The sequence below is a fragment of the Hyperolius riggenbachi genome, chromosome 7, assembly GCF_040937935.1.
Source record: "Hyperolius riggenbachi isolate aHypRig1 chromosome 7, aHypRig1.pri, whole genome shotgun sequence".
Lineage (NCBI taxonomy): Eukaryota > Metazoa > Chordata > Amphibia > Anura > Hyperoliidae > Hyperolius > Hyperolius riggenbachi.
This window is the reverse complement of record NC_090652.1, coordinates 224,667,591-224,685,368: the sequence shown is the minus strand read 5'-3', so window position 1 is coordinate 224,685,368 and position 17,778 is coordinate 224,667,591. Positions and strand designations below refer to the sequence as shown.

General features: G+C 44.8%; 1 protein-coding gene across 2 annotated transcripts in view; it reads right to left on the bottom strand.

Annotated features, from left to right (window-relative positions):
- TRUB2 (TruB pseudouridine synthase family member 2) overlaps positions 1-17,778 on the bottom strand; it is a 38,278-nt gene that overhangs the window by 9,929 nt on the left and 10,571 nt on the right. For both annotated transcript variants that reach the window (XM_068246975.1, XM_068246974.1), the window contains 4 exons: positions 7,342-7,486; positions 7,088-7,249; positions 3,871-3,945; positions 2,009-2,070 (listed from right to left, as the gene is read on the bottom strand). In XM_068246975.1, coding sequence (XP_068103076.1) covers positions 2,009-2,070; positions 3,871-3,945; positions 7,088-7,249; positions 7,342-7,459 — 417 coding nt within the window. In that variant the 5' untranslated portion in view covers positions 7,460-7,486. The remainder of the gene's footprint in view (positions 1-2,008; positions 2,071-3,870; positions 3,946-7,087; positions 7,250-7,341; positions 7,487-17,778) is intronic.

The window sequence follows — 17,778 nt, the reverse complement described above, 5'->3', positions numbered from 1 at the left end:
TCTCATTATAGTTTCGATTAAGAGACCCCAAAAACGAACGACTAGTGATCGAACATGTTTGATATTATCTCTCTTTATCCATCTAATCGAGCCATTGGTAGGCTTGATGGCTGTTCAGATCGATTAAATATTCGTTTATGCCGTCGATTCGTTAGTCCATCCCTGTACTATTTTGCATAAATGTGGGCGTTTGTGGGCTGGCAATCAGATCCTGTAAAAGCCCAGCTCGAGGACGAAGGCGGAGAGGAGGCAAAATGGCGTCTGAGGAGGGGGACATGGAGCATCCGTTGCCATCCGTGCAGCACACACCAGATATGGTCTTTCCTGCACCCGCTGGAGACCCTGCCAGCGCACCTGGCCTCTGTGTATATGCTATTTGCTCCTCCTAAAAGCCGCCCCTTTCGCTATCGAAAACGAAGGTATAAATGAAAGGAAAAAAAGGGATTTTCGTTTTGTTTCTTTGCAGCCTTCGATCATTGGAAAAACTAAACCATCAGAATCGAAAAAAAAACCCGAAACCGTGGGTGGTGATATTAACCGTACGATCGATTATTTCGGGATCGAAAAGGACAAAAGGCACAATCGAAACGAAGGTTTAAACGAAGGCAAAAACGAATCGTGTATTCCCAGCATTAGGGGTTTCTAAGGCTTGGCTTCCAGACAAGGTATGTGCCTATTACAGCCAGCTGTTGCTTGAAAGGAATATTCTTGACAGGTCTGTTCTAATGTATGTTCAAGTGGCCACTGTCCTCTGAAGCTGTCATGTGGCACACACAGTCCCCCCAATCAATCAAAATATTTTGGGCAATAGTAATCTAATGTCTGCATGCCCTTTAGCTTAACTCATTTCCTTCTGAGAACAAGCGGGTTAAAGGGGCACTACAGCGAAAAACTGTAAGATTTAAAACATGTGCAAACATATACAAATGAGAAGTACATTTTTTCCAGAGTAAAAAAGGCCATAAATTACTTTTCTCCTATGTTGCTGTCACTTACAGTAGGCAGTAGAAACCTGACAGAAGTGGTTTTGGGCTAGTCCATCTCTTCATAGGGGATTCTCAACAAGGCTTTTATTCTTTATATATATATATATATATATTTATTCCCTAAAAAGGATTTAAACAATGATGCTGGCCAGCTTCCCTGCTCCCTACACAGTGTTTTGGCAGTTAGACAGATCACTTGCCATTCACTAAGTGCTTCTGAAAATAAATAAATCCCTGAGAATCCCCTATGAAGAGATGGACTAGTCCAAAACCTGTCACTTCTTTCAGATTTTTACTACCTACTGTAAGTGACAGCAACATAGGAGAAAAGTAATTTATGGCTCATTTTACTCTGGAAAAAATGTACTTATTTGTATATGTTTGTACAGATTTTAAATTTTACAGTTTTTCACTGTAGTGCCCCTTTAAGAATTCAATAAGGGTGCTGCACTGTCTATTTAATATTTGGTGAAACTGGTACTTCTAAAGCAGGCATTCTCAACCAGGGTTCCCTGGAACCCCAGTGTTCCTTGAGTACTCTGCAGGGGTTCCCTGGCCTTTTTCTCCATTGTGGGGGTTGGGGGGGGGGTATGATCGAGAGCACACTACAATAGGGGGTACTGTAAAAAGAAGCACTAAATTGGGGGTTAGAATAATAAATGAGCACATTAATAAAAAGCACCAAAATAAGAAAACATTGTAATGAAGGGTACTGTAATAGGCGGTAGTGACATAAACAGCCACACCAGCCTTTAAAGACCATGTTAGGGGTTCCTCGAGATCCAAAAACTGCTTGCAATGTTCATTGAGATCCAAAAAGTATTTGGAGGATTCCTCCAGGGTAAAAAGGTTGAAAAAGGCTGTTCTAAAGATAACAAACAGGCATACAATGGCAATAAAGTGGACATATATATTCTGTAGGGATTTATTTACAAAGATGAGATAATTCAGAATGAGAAGTAAGTACTATGGATAGTGGAATGAACCATACAAATGAAGCCATAATAAACAAAGAGCCATACCCTGGTGTAATGATTCTCATACATGCTACTGAGAAGCTTGGCTCCATCACGGATTCCAAACACTACAATAAAGAAGCATACCATTATACACAAATACTGTATACAGAGCATTTTTAGTTTTTTTTATTTTTTTTTTTAGACATTGTCTGCCATAATGTGGCAAAAGTTGTCACCCTAACCTGGGTCATGCTGTGGCTGGAAGGTTAGTAGGATAGTAGTTGTGTTACCAGTCTAGGTCCTGGGACACACCGCGCTTCCTCGCCCCTCCATTGCCGGTTGGTGAGCTCTCTCCTTTCCACCATTCTCTTACGGGTCACACTTTGGTCGCATAACACACACACACACACACACAGCCTCTTCCTTTCCACTGCCATTCTCTGTTTCACTTGGTATATCTTATTGCACTATTCCAGCACTTTATCGTTGTCACATGTATGCCTCGTGTGCGCATAATTGCCCATATGTGCATATTGAGGCATCCTACTTTGAGCACATGTGTCTTACCTTCCTGCAATGTTGTGTATTATTTATTAATTGCTTTGATGTATTTAATATTAGGTTGAGGACGGGAGTGGATTACTTTGGTACCGGATTACAGGATCTTCTCAAAAAATTAGCATATTGTGATAAAGTGTTGGTGTTGGTCTACTGTGTTTTATCAAGGGCAGGGTCAATGCAGCTATCAGGAGATTTTGGAGCACTTCATGCTTCCACCCAAAAAGCTTTATAGAGATGAAGATTTCATTTTTCAGCACGACCTGGCACCTGCTCACAGTGCCAAAACCACTGGTAAATGGTTTACTGACCATGGTATTACTGTGCTCAATTGGCCTGCCAACTCTCCTGACCTGAACCCCATAGAGAATCTGTGGGATATTGTGAAGAGAAAGTTGAGAGATGCAAGACCCAACACTCTGGATGAGCTTAAGGCTGCTATCGAAGCATCCTGGGCCTCCATAACCCCTGAGCAGTGCCACAGGCTGATTGCCTCCATTCCACGCCGCATTGAAGCAGTCATTTCTGCAAAAGGATTCCCGACCAAGTATTGAGTGCATAACTGAACATAATTATTTGAAGGTTGACTTTTTTTTGTTTTAAAAACACTTTTCTTTTATTGGTCGGATGAAATATGCAAATTTTTTGAGATAGGAATTTGGGGTTTTCATAAGCTGTATGCCAAAATCATCAATAAAAAAAACAATAAAAGGCTTGAACTACTTCAGTCGTGTGTAATGAATCTAAAGTATATGAAAGTCTAATGTTTATCAGTACATTACAGAAAATAATGAACTTTATCACAATATGCTAATTTTTTTTAGAAGATCCTGTACATTGCTTTATTTGGCGTGTACCCTGGACGATTTTTAATTGTTTAATAATTTTTTGCCAGTTATTGATACAATAAAGCTTATTTCTATATTGTAATAACCATGTGGTGCGGTATTTATTGGGATATTGCTTTCCTGGTTGCTTCATGTTATTGTTCAGATCACATTCTGCACACGTTTGACTATATGATAATTGAAGAATAAGCTTATCATTTGAAGTACTGGTGCTAGCCCAAAAAGTTTAGTAACGGCAAGCATGTCACTTCCTGCTTGGCCAGTCAGGAAACACAGTGCTATAGCGCAGTGTTCCCTGAAGGCCTGTTTTTGACGATGCGGTGCGTCGGTCGCGACGCACCGCATTGCTCATGCTGGTTTCTGGTGTGAAACCAGCCTTAGTATTTATCTCTCTTTAGCTATCTGTGCCTTTCATGGACAATAAGGTGGAATACAGTGGTCTTTTACCAGAAGCAACCATTTTTAATAGAAAAAAAAGGTTTTTATATTAAGAATTTTTAATCATAAGTAAAAACTCACCCAAAACGCCAGATGACAGTCTATCCAGTTTGTGGCCAACACCTATCTTCAACCAATTGTAAGCTGGCCCTTTAACTGCAAAAAACAAAAAAAACAAAAACACCAACAAAACAAATTGAGACAAAACATTAGATTTGTGGCAGCTCTCTGAAGCCTCCCATACACTATTGTACAATTTTAAAAGGAATGTTAAAACTTCCAGCACTTAGTACATTTTTGATCAATATATGAATTGAACAATAAGAATTTCCATCATTTAACTGATTGAGAAGGAGCAGAAGCACAGGGAAGAGCAGCAGGCATTTGCTGGCCACATAGCCTTGTACTGCATTGAGCACTCCTAGTGCTGGCTGCTTTCTGATTACTATTCACTTTGTGTTGAAATTTGATTGATATCAAGCAGTGTAGGGAGGAAAATAGGGTACAAATTGTTATCAGTAAGATATTGAGTGGTCACCTGATTTAACGATCATTACCTAACATAACAATTGTATGCAGCCACCAAAAGGTGGAACAAACATCAAGTTTTTTTTACTCTGCTCTAAAATATTAGCTTCACCATGATAGCCTCCAGTGACAATTTTACATGAAAATGCTTGCTATGGAAGTTGTGCTGTAAAAACTATCTGCAGCTGATAAGACCAAACAAATACAGAGCAGAGAGTTTTTTTAACAGCAGGATTCAGTCAATGACGTTGCTGAGGAAAAATGGTTTTTAAACTGGTAAAATAACATTTTGCTTTGGTACACTAAGGGCACAGGGGGGTGGTGACAGTGGGGGCACAGATAGGGATATTGAAGGCTCGGGGGAACAGAGGGGGCATTGGAGGCACAGGGGGCTATAGAGGAGGCATGGGGATAGAGATGGCACAGTGTTTTGACTTACAGAAAGATTCATGTTAAGAATGAACTTACAGTCCCTATTGTTCGTTAGGTGGGGATTACTATCGCAGTGCCCTGTACAGCAGGGGCGTAACAATAGACCCTGCAAGGGATGCAGCTGAAGGGGGGCCCAGTCCTGAGAGCCTGACAACCATGGGCAAGGAAAGAAGAAACTTTCTGCACAATTGTTCTAATGACTGCATCTGCTCAGCCACTGATAAGGAATCATACAAAGATTTGCAGGCAGTCCCTATTCAGTGTGCATCAGGCCCTTGTGTACAGTGCCCAGCCCCCTTGGTGGGATGGGGCCCCATCCAGAGTTTCGCAGGGGGGGGGGCAGTGATTTTTAGTTACGCCCCCTGCTGTACAGATTGGTGTGTTATAAACCCAATCACAAACATGCCTGCAGCAGTTTGCCTACATTTTTGATTAGGTTAAAGTGGACCAGAACTCTTGCACAGAACAAAGGAAAACATAAAAAAGCACCATGTATGTACTGAGAGTTTAGCCTGTTTAATTTCCCCTCATTTGTGTCTAATCACAAGTTGTAATTTGATCTATCCCCTGTGTCACATGACTGCCATGGCAGAGATGGCAGATAAGCTCATCTGAAAGCATAGGATGTTAACAATATGTCTGTTTCCATGAAAGTAGGAAGTAAACGCTGCAGATTTATTGCAAGATTTGTATCAGCTGTAACAAAGACATTTTTTTGTTTAAAGGTTATTATGCAGTTGCGTATCTTTTAGAGCAGAGAAGACGTTCTGAGTTCAGGTCCGCTTTAAAGGATACCCGAAGTGACATGTGACATCATAACGAGATAGACATGGGTATGTACAGTGCCTAGCACACAAATAACTATGCTGTGTTCCTTTTTTTCTCTCTGCCTGAAAAAGTTAAATATCAGGTACGTAAGTGGCTTTATCTCTTTCTTGCTCTCAGAAGCCATTTTCTGCTAGGAAAGTGTTTTATAGTTGGAATTTCTTATCAGTGAGAGTCAGCCACTTACATACCTGATATTTAACTCTTTCAGGCAGAGAAAAAAAAAAAAGACACAGCATAGCTATTTGTGTGCTAGGTACAGTACATACACATGTCTATCTCATCATGTCACATGTCACTTCAGGTATCCTTTAAATCAGGGGTGCCCAATAGGTCGATCGCGATCTACCGGTAGATCGCGACCGCCTAATCGGTAGATCGCGGCCTCTTGGCCGCGTCCCATTGAATTTAGCAGCCAGCAGCTGTATATCGCAGTTTCTGCTGCTGGCCGCTGGAGGAGAGAGCCTGGCCAATCAGGGGAGGGGAGGAGAGAGCCTGGCCAATCAGGGGAGGGGAGGAGAGAGCCTGGCCAATCAGGGGAGGAGAGGCGCACAGCCAATCAGGGGAGGAGAGGCGCACAGCCAATCAGGGGAGGAGAGGCGCGCAGCCAATCAGGAGAGGAGAGGCGCGCAGCCATTCAGGAGAGGAGAGGCGCGCAGCCATCCAGGAGAGGAGAGGCGCGCAGCCAATCGGGTGGAGAGGCGGAAAACGTCCGAGTTCCGACTCCACTCACGCTGCCCACCGGAGCCAGGCCTGAAGACCTGGACGCCACCGGCCCTATATCCAGGTAACCTATACTGAAGGGACCTATACCCGGCTAACCTATACTGAAGGGACCTATACCCAGCTAACCTATACTGAAGGGACCTGTACCCGGCTAACCTATACTGAAGGGACCTATACCCGGCTAACCTATACTGAAGGGACCTATACCCTGCTAACCTATACTGAAGGGACCTATACCCGGCTAAACTATACTGAAGGGACCTATACCCTGCTAACCTATACTGAAGGGACCTATACCCTGCTAACCTATACTGAAGGGACCTATACCCGGCTAAACTATACTGAAGGGACCTATACCCAGCTAAACTATACTGAAGGGACCTATACCCGGCTAGCCTATACTGAAGGGACCTATACCTAACTACATTTCCGGGGGGGGGGGGGGGGTGCATTTGAAACACCGGTAGATCTCCCGGCCTCGGCGAATTTTAAAGTAGCTCGCGAGCCGAAAAAGTGTGGGCACCCCTGCTTTAAATGAATGGGAGCACATGCAATTCGTATAGCAAATGCGGTGCCCATTTGAAAAATCTCCCATTGCTTTTTTTTTTTTCATGGTGGGAGTCATAATTGTCCCCGCCGATCGCACCCATAATTGCAGCAAAATGTGTGCTTGAAATCAAATGAATATTGTGATCCCAGCATACCATGATTGCCATTTTCAGTGTGGAAGGTGCCTAATTCTATTTTGAGAATCATCCAACACCAACATTAAAAAGAAGGTACTCACCAAGTTCATGATTAACTAAAGAGGGGAGAGATGGAATTTCTTTAGGAAGGGAGGCAACACATGTGACCACCTTGGCTAGCTCCACCCCACTGCTGCCTTCACTGCCTTCTGGGAGGAAAAGCAATGGCTGTGAAGATGAACACCGCTTTATAGAGTTTAGCTCTAGAGATAAAAAAAATGGTAGCATTACCAGTAATTCAAAGTACCAGTTAGATAAGTATCTGAATAAACAGGTTATCACATAGCATTATCACCTTTCAGTAGTTTCATCTGCAGTGTGTCACGCACATTCTTCCAGGTAAATCCTGGAGGTTTATACACAGGGAAGAGGCCATGTAAGGAGCGCATTAAAGAGGCAGCAGAACGCTGCATATCTGATCTCTTGCTTCACACCGATCACTGAGGAAAAAATAATATTTATGTCACAGAGGAGTAACTCTGCATACAGTTTCTCCTCACATTTGTACCCAAACAGTATACTGTACATTAAATAAAAATACCTTACAGCTTCTGGATGAAATTTCTTATCAGTTATACCTCTCTAGTGCAATGCACAATCAAGATCTACATTATATGCAGCACCAAACCGTTTTAATGCCTGGTACACAACATGCAATTTCCTGTCAGATAGACGGCTCAAACCGATTATTTTCGATAAGTCTGATCTGATTTCCAATCGTTTTTCTGATCGATTTTCCTATCATTCTACACAAAATTGATCAGAATAACGATCGGAAAGCAGATTGGACCTGTCGGAAATAATCGATTCAACCCCTCTGACGGGAAATTGCATGGTGGGTACCAGGCACAGTGTTCTCCCCAGGCCCTTTTAGCCGGGTGCTCCACCCGGCTAGTTTTGGTGAGCACCCGGCTGGCATCAGATCACTTCCTCCTCTGCTGTAAGCATAGTAGTGCAGAGAAGCACCAGCCCTGCATTCTCTCATCTCACCCCACCCGGCTAATTCTTCATGCCACCCGCTTACTATTTCATGCCACCAGGCTGGAAAAAAAATTCTGGGGAGAACACATTTCAGGGGCAACTAAAGTGAGAGGGAAATGGAGGCTGCCATATTTATTTCCTTTTAAACAATAGCAGTTGCCTGGCTGCTCTGCTAGTCTATTTGGCTGCAGTAGTGTCTGAATCACATCACACCAGAAACAAGCATTCAGCTAATCTTGTCAGATCTGACAACTGTCAGAAGCACCTATCAGCTACCATCCTGGCCTGTCATTGCTAACATGGAGGGTGTCTCCGTGAACAGCCGGAGAGCCGCCGATCGCGGCTCGCCGGCAAAATGTAAACAGCTTCTGATTGGCCGGGGATCGTCGGCATATGATAGGCAGAAGCCTATCCTTCAATGCGCAGGACGGAAATCCGTCCTGCGCAGCTCACAGGGGGAGGGAGAGAGCGGGCGAGACGGCGGAGAACGCTGCGGAGGGGGGCTTTGAAGAGCCCCTCCCGCTAAGCAAATGCAGCCGGCGGCGATCAGAACCCCCCAGCAGGACATCCCCCTAGTGGGGAAAAAAGGGGGTAGTCTGATCGCCCTGCTGCACTCCTGATCGGTGCTGCGGGCTGTAGAGCCCACGCAGCACCGATCACTGAAAAATCCCCTGGTCGGCAAGTGGTTAAAGCATACGTGAACTTGCCCCCAGCTCTGAAATATCTGCAACTGGAGCTACAGTTACTCCCCCCTCCAAAAAAAATGCAACATTTTGAAATACAATTTTCCAATATTAAAAACAATGAATCAAAAATTAAGCTGGTTAACATTAACAGTAACACTATGTAGTCCCCTTCATCTAAAGGTGGCCACACACCATACTATTTTATATATTTCTTTTTAATTCAAGAATTACATTGAGTTTTTTTGATTGATTGTAGTATTTGTAACATTTGATCAAACGCACACATGCTCAATTTTTCCCAAGTATGAAAAAAAGATGAGTGAAAATATTAGTTTCTGATGTATAGTACCAAGCAATTTTCTCAACCTACCCTACACCATTACATTTTAATAAGAATCCACCACTTGCAATCAACATATCAGAAAAAATTGTGACATTCAATCAGATTACTGTAAAAAATAAAAAAAAAGGATTTCTGCTCTTCTGCTCTTGTAAGGGTTTTTTCGCCTTCCTCTAGATCAACAGGGATATGTGGGGGAGCAGGCTGGTGGTGCACTTTGTTTTCTGGTTGAACTCGATTGACATGGGACTTTTTTTTCAATCCAAATAACTATGTAATTATGATTTCAATGTTACTCTACAACCAATCGTTTTTATTGGGTTGCCATAAAATTGGATTTTATTGTGTGTGGAGCCACCTTTGGTGTTGGTTTCCACTGAATCAGCATCTTCACTGTCACCCAGATGCTAAGCTGTTGAATGTAATAGTAACTCATCCATTGCGGTGGTCAACACTTTGCTGCATGTATTTTTAGCGCACAGCAAATTTATTGCTGTTCTGTTCAAGAAAGGCATGGAATGTGCTTGACAACAGAGACGTTGACCCTGTGCATTCAGTGTTAACCTAGTCTTACACACCCGGCCTCTATTTGCTCTACATGAACCAGGAATGGCAGGGTCTGAAATGGAACTTTGCACAGGGTTATCCACAGGATTAATTACCCAACCAGCTTACCGGTAATTTGATTATCAAGTTTTCAGTTTTTACTACTCAGACCTTGTATGCAAGCTAGATGGTTCTCAGCAGAACCAGCGGACTAGTCTAGAATACAGGGTATGTACCATGACCCCAATGCGTTGGCAAGAGATCCAATGTCGTTGTCCTCTTTACCCCTTTCTCAGTGCAATCTGACCCCTTCCATAGCAACAGATGCATCCTTCCAAAGTCGATCAATCCAGCATGCTCACTTGAAAGTGCTGGGTCACGTGTGCGGCGGTAGATTTCCCTACAGTTGGCAGAACCCGGCTGTCGGAGGTTTCATAAACTGATGAGTCGGATGATTTTTGTACCCACTGCACAGCCCTGGCTCCCAGTATAGGAAAGTGACAAAGGCGCCAGGAGTGAGACACGCTGAGCCGCCACTTGTGCACTTAGCGGCGAGCTGTGCATAGTGTGAGAATGGCTGCTGGACCCGCTACTGCTGCACAGCGGGAGAGCGTCAGGATATTGTGAAAACTGCTGCTTTGACAATCACAGAATCGTCATTTCCTTGATTGCGATTTCGGTTTTAAAACAATGTATTGTTAAGGCCTACCCCAGACCCATAGTGAGTGTGCAGTGTAGTTTTAGCTCGTCTGTCTGCTGGCACATTTTTTCAATGTCTTCTTTTCATTGCTGCCGATATGATGTACATGCGATGGGGTCATGGGGAACAGACAACCCCGGCAGCAATGGAGAAAGATATGGAAGAGGTGGTCCGCCAGCATTCAGGTGAGCCAAAACTACACTGCACACTCACCACAGGTCTGGGGGTACACATTATATTGGGAAGACCTGCTGGGCCCAGGAGGTGGCTGCACAGATTTCCAATAGATTCCATGCTGAAATCTATTGGAAATCTGTGTACAGATGTGTGGCAGCAATAGATCCCTCTCTGATCAGATTCTACCTGAGAGGGATCTATCCGATGATAAAATCTGCTGCATCATCTGTATGGGCACCAATAAGCCTGTTACACAGCTTCAATTTCCATTGACTTTGCCATCTCTAATCAATTTTACCACCTCGTCGGCTTTTCCTGTTTAGTAAGCCAGCACCTATTCAGTAAGGAGATCTTGGGCAAAACTCCCTAACACTGCTACTGCCTACAGAGCACGCCCTAGTGGCTTCAGCGCTTTGAATCGGCCAGGAGAAAAGCGTGATATAAATATTCTGTGTCTTGTCTAGTTTGTGAGTGGTATGATAGGCATGACATTGAGTACATTAAGTTCTTCCCCACATTTATGTCATTTTTGCCTTCTTAGAACAGAAGCTATGTGCTTAATAATTCAGATGTAAGTGCAACTTTGCTTTCCCATTTTGCATCACATCTGATAATGTAAATCCTCTCTTTATACTCGAGAGTAATGCTGCACACTCAGAACCGCTGGTGTGTAGTGAGCCTGTAGAGCCACGCCAATCCAACATACATACAGCCTGTTTCAGACTTATTGGTCCTCATCTGTGCATGTTATGGATTGCTATGGCACTAGGTGACAGGGCTTTTACCAGAACTAAGGAATACCCAGACAGCTCATGGTGACCCAGAACCTCCTGGAAGGTATAACGGGCCTAAAGAGACGCTGAAACGAAAAAACAAAAATATATAATGATTCGTATGTGCAGTACAGCTAAGAAATAAAACATTAGGAGCAGAGGCATAAGTCTATGTCTAATATTGTTTCCAGTACAGGAAGAGTTAAGAAACTCCAATTGTTATCTATGCAAAAAAAGCCATTGAGCTCCAGGACTTTCAAAGTCAGAGAGCTCTGTCTTCTGAAGCTTGTTATCTCAACTGTCAATCACTGTATTTTTTTTTCTCCCCAGAGGACAGGTCAGTAGTTCACAAGACTGTTCTGTAAAAATATTTAGAATGCTGAATAGTGTGTAAACTGCAAATATTAGAGAATGAGGCAATGCTAAAAAAAAATAAAAAACTTTATAACTGAAAATAAAAAATATGAGAATATTTTCTTTGCTACTAATCTTCTAGTAATTATCTGTACTACACAACCAATTTGTTATGAGCTGGTTGATGGTTCAGGGGTAGTTGACCTTCCCACTAGGGAATGAGGTTTTACCCAGAAGCGGGATCTAAGTGACCACGGGTCTTCACCAACACCTTCCCTAATGGAGATGCTGGAACACCCCCCTAGCAGGGATGTCGGACTTCGCTGCCTAGTGCCCACCAGGTCGCAAACTGGGATCGCCTCACTAGTGGTTGGGAGAACTGACACCACGATGTAGAGATGATGCTGGAGTGTAGCAAACAAGCTGAAGTCAGGAGAGGAGAAGCACAGGAGGATCCAGGTACAGTCTGAGGTCAGGGCAGGCAGCAGGCAGAGAGGTATCCAGGTACAGACTGAGGTCAAGGCAGGCGGCAGGCAGAGAGATATCCAGGTACAGGCAGAGGTCAAGGCAGGCGGCAGGCAGAGAGGTATCCAGGTACAGACTGAGGTCAAGGCAGGCAGAGAGATATCCAGGTACAGGTAGAGGTCAAGGCAGGCGGCAGGCAGAGAGGTATCCAGGTACAGGCCGAGGTCAAAACCAGAGGAGCAGAGATCAAGAGAGGTCAGGCAAGCCGGGTCGTCAACAGGGAAAACAGATCAAAGCAAGTTTCTTCCGGAGAAGGCGTCCACACTAGCTGTCAGAACAAACAGCACAGAACACTGGCTGGGGGAGGCCTTTTATAGGAGAATTTGGCGCCCAAACTCCCGCACCATGCGCGTACGTGCCCGCACCTGTGCGCATCACTTCCGGCGCATACACGTACGCGCCCGCACGCGTCACTTCCAGCGCACGCGTAAGACCCTATGCACGCTGTGCGCTGCGTTCCACGCATGCGTGCGCAGAACGCCGTGCAACCACGTGCAGCCCTGCGCACTCCACCACCCAGAGACAACATCCCAACACTGGCAGGGCGCATGCGCACGGAGAGAACAGGACGCCGAGGCCAAATCAAAGCGTGAGTATTACACAATTCTTTGTCATAATTTTTTTTTCACTTCAGTGTCTCTTTAAAGCGACCAAAAAGCCATATATTAAAATGCAATGCTTAAAGAAACACTCAAGTGAGTCTAAGGCCCAGTGCACACCAAAACCGCTAGCAGATCCGCAATACGCTAGCGGTTTTGGGAGCTGATTTCAGAGCAATTCTAGGTATGTTTAGAGAGGTTTTCTAAACATACCTAGCGGTTTTGCGTGCGTTTTTGTGCAGCAGATTACACATATTGTTACAGTAAAAGCTGTTACTGAACAGCTACTGTAACAAAAATGCCTGGCAAACCGCTCTGAACTAGCGTTTTTCAGAGCGGTTTGCGTTTTTTCCTATACTTTACATTGAGGACGAAACGCTTCCGAAAACCGCAAACGCGCAGCAGGAGGCGCGTTTGCGGCTTGGCAAAAAACGCAAACCGCCGGTGTGCACCATCCCATTGCAATACATTAGACAAGCGTTTTTAGAGGCGGATGCGGCCGGCGGATCGCTCCAAAAACCGCTCGGTGTGCACTGGGCCTAAATTCCCTTTTTTAACTTGTAGTTATGTTCATCACTATCCATGGGAGGACTGGCCAGGGGGGAAAGGGGGAGATTTCCTCCCAGGCTGCCTCTCATTTAATGATTTAGGGCTGGTACAGTGCCTGGTGCTTTCATGTTTTTGTATAAGGCAATGTGAACCACTAGGCTGGCTGAGAGAAATAAACGCCCAATTTCAGAGCAATTAGAGGGCAGGCAAGCTGGTAAATATACACAGCATTGTGCAGAGCAGAAGCTTGCCTGCAGGGTCCATGGGAAAAAAAATCTGTCTAGTCTCATCATTGTTAAAATGACTGCATGTGCACAGCTACATAGGGTATTCTCTAGGTTTAAAAGTTTTTGACAGTCAGACTCCAGAAGGGCTGCTTGCAGGTGAATTCTGATAAATTCTGAATGCGATGGAAACCTCATTCGTTGTCCCTCAATTGTTCTTACTGTATTTCCCATGTGACTACTGGCATATAGCACATGGGGCACGTGTGTGTTGTCATTTGGGCTTGGGCTGCGGTGAAAACGGGCCTCTAGTTTGTGTTTTCCCTCCAGGCCAAAAGGTCCCAGTCCTGCTAAACCGCCGCTATTCCGTGGCAAAACAAGGGGTTAATACCCCCCAAATCCCCCCTGCAAAATACACAACTTTCTTGGTCGTGGATTTTGCTGCTCATGGAGGCACAGCATATTAGCTGCAGCTCTGCCTCCATGCCTGTCAATCTGCCGGCGATCTCCGCCTCTCCCCCGCCCCTCTCTGTGAAGACAGATTGAGAGGGGCGGGGAGAGGTGGCGATCAGCCGGGATTGACGCGCTGAGAGGCAGAGCTACAGCCATTAGCTCTGCCTCAAGCAGGAAGCGCTCCCCGGACACTGGCGAGGGGATTTGGGGGGTATAAACCCCTTTTTTTGACACGATAGCGGCGGTTTAGCAGGGGTTATAGTGATGAACATAACTACAAGTTAAAAAAGGGAATTTAGACTCACTTCAGAGTCTCTTTGATGCTATTGCCCTTATTTGTGTGATAATTACATAGTGGTTACAGGCAGGGCTGTGGAGTCTTTACAAAAATCTTCCGACTCCTCAGTTTATGAAACCACCGACTCCAACTCTAACTCCAGGTACCCAAAATGGCTCCGACTCCTCAGTCTAATATTTACCAGGGCTATGGATTTTGTACAAAAATAATCGACTCTGACTCCACAGCCCTGGTTACAGGTAGTCTGGTGGTTTTATTTAATTGGCCAATCAAACTATATGGAGGTAGTAAAACTGTCCAGTCATTGGCCAATCAAAATTGGATATTGTATCAGGCCTCTTATTACACATGTATGCCTCTGTTGCTTGTAACACACTGTAGAATTCATTCACAGTGTCACATGATTTACACAACCAATCCAATAACCAACCTCACTACTCTATGGTTCCTGTTAGAACCTAGTTGGAAATGAAACTTTGCTGGTGAGTGTAATTGATGCTTTAAACATTTATTAACCAGGTTTAACACTATTGAAGATACTTGCCGGTATTGTTTTTAAAGGGACTACAAGCACCTCTCATGGGCATGCCTTTAATTATTTATTTATTTATTTATTTGTTGTATTTATAAAGCGCCAACATATTACGCAGCGCTGGACATTAGTTTAGGTTACAGACAATATTTAGGGGTGACATACAGCAATATGACAATACAGGAATACAAGAAAGACCAGATCACACAGCACAGTAGGAGTACAAGGTAATGCTTAGTCAGTCACTGGATGGGAGCATGGAGTTAGGCAAGTTAGGTTCACTCAAATGCATAGCATGGGTGCACAGTAATAGATGTGCATGATCAGGTAGGACACAAAAGGAGTGAGGACCCTGCCCAAAGGCTTACAATCTAGAGGGAGAGGTAGGGACACGAGAGGTAGGGGACCAGAGTTCGGCTGTGGGTTTAGAGCAATTGTGAGGGGTGGTAGGCAAGAGTGAAAAGGTGAGTTTTGAGGGCCTTCTTGAAGGTGTTGAAGGAGGGGGCGGCCCTAATGGGTGGAGGTAGGGAGTTCCATAGTGTCGGAGCGGCTCTTGAGAAGTCTTGGAGGCGTGCATGGGACTGGGTGATGCGGGGGACGGTCAGGCGAAGTTCATTGGAGGAGCGGAGTGAGCGGCTTGGTGTGTATCTCTGAGTAAGATCAGAAATGTAGGTTGGACAGGTTTTGTGGATGGATTTGTACGTCAGACACAATATCTTGAATCTGATTCTGGACTGGATAGGAAGCCAGTGGCGGGATTCACGGAGGGGAGCCGCCCTGGTGGAGCGATGGGAGGAGTGGATAATTCTGGCAGCCGCATTCATGATGGACTGCAGTGGGGCTATTCGGGTCTTAGGGAGTCCAGACAGAAGGGCATTGCAGTAGTCGAGGCGGGAAATTATGAGGGAATGGATGAGGAGTTTGGTGGTGGCAGGGGTCAGGAAAGGGCGAATCTTACAGATGTTACGAAGGTGGAAGTTGCAGGACTTTGTGAGGTTTTGGATGTGGGGAGTGAAGGAGAGTGCGGAGTCCAGGGTGACACCCAGACAGCGGGCTTGAGAGGTAGGGTGAATAGTAGTGTGGTTAACAGTGACCTGCACATCTGGGAGGTCCAGGGATGACCGGGGTGGGAAGATCATAAATTCCGTTTTGTCTAGATTTAGTTTTAGGAACCTAGCGGACATCCAGGTGGAGATGGCAGATAGGCAGGAGGAGACCTTGTCCATGGTAGTGGTGGATATGTCAGGGGTGTGGAGGTAGATCTGTGTGTCATCTGCATACAGATGATAGTTAAAACCCATGGAGGAGATAACCTTGCCAATGGAGGATGTGTATAGGGAGAACAGTAGGGGGCCAAGGACCGAGCCTTGGGGGACTCCCACTGAGAGGTGGTTGGGGGTGGACGAGGACTCATTGAAGGAGGTCGTGAAGGAGCGGTTGGAGAGGTAGGATGAAAGCCAGGTCAGGGCGAGATCGTGAATGCCCATGGATTGGAGGGACTGGAGGAGTAGGGGATGATCTACTGTATCAAAAGCTGCTGAAAGGTCAAGGAGGAGGAGAATGGTGTATTTACCTTCAGCTTTAGCTAAGGCAAGGTCATTGACCACTTTGGTGAGAGCCGTTTCGGTTGAGTGGGCAGGCCGAAATCCAGATTGCAGTGGGTTAAGACTCCGACCAGTACTGCAAACGTACTGCATACCTTTCTGTAGCTTGTGCTCTCCTCTTTCATTTGGTGCCTGAATCGCCGTTCTACACCAAATAGTTTTTGTTCGATTTCAATTTTAAAATCGCAGCTGCCATCTTGGCTATGTTATAACTTCCGGGTCACACCTGTCTTCTCTGTTAGAGAAGTGCATCACTGAATGAAGCAGGAAGAGGAAGTGGCCATTGCAAGAGGCTCCTCCAGAAAGGCCAGAGCACGACTTTGTTGGAAGTCGTCTGGCATAAAGGCATGCCCATGAGAAGTGCTTGGAGTCCCTTTAAATACAGAAATGTATGAAGCAGGGCTGTGGAGTCGGTACAAAAATCTTCCGACTGTGACTCCCGACTCCTCAATTTCTGAAACCACGTCTCCGACTCCAACTCCGGGTGCCCAAAATTGCCCCCACTCCGACTCCTCGACTCCGACTCCACAGCCCTGGTATGAAGTTCAGAATCCTCTGAGAAGTTGGTCTGTGAATTTTGTATCTGAATAAAGTGGCACAAAAGCATACACTGTACAGCCACACAGGGAATGTATCCCAAGCAGGCGATAAGCAGCAGTGCATTTGTGTGTGGAGTAGCACTGTTGGACTCTTTTACCCAACAGCTGGGGAAACTGACAGGAGGTGGACCTGTACTACTCGGACATGGTGAGAGCTGCTATCAACATTGTAGAAGGAGCTGGTAGGATTCCTGGTGGTCGTAACTCCAAGTATCTAAGTGAGAGAGACCAGGAGCCTAATGGTGCAGTATCGTTTGTACTAAAGGTATAATAGTAAAATGTATTATACTCACAAGCAGGGCTGTGGAGTCGGAGTCGTGGAGTCGGAGTCGTGGAGTCGGGCAATTTTGGGTGCCTGGAGTCGGAGTCGGGAAAAAATGCACCGACTCCGACTCCTAATGAATTTGTAACTGTAATTAAAATAGAAAATATGATAAAATGTTCTATTTCTCAGATAATAGTCATTAAAAAGAATGTATATACTGTATACAGTATATATACAGTAATAGCTGTGCTTAGTCCACAAAAATGAAATAAACCAATCAAAATTAGTTACTTGTGCTGCTTCAATAAAGCAGTCCCCGTATTTTTAAGGTCAGATATACATATCTGATTGTGACTGTATATATGATGTGTACACAGGAATCTCTTATATATACTAAATAACATCTATGCTGTAAGAATAAAGCCTGATGTGTAGCTGTGTCACTAATAGAGATGGTCAATGAGATGGAAATAATTCTGCACTGATGCTGATTTATGCAAATGTATGCACTCCCTTTGCTGATGAAA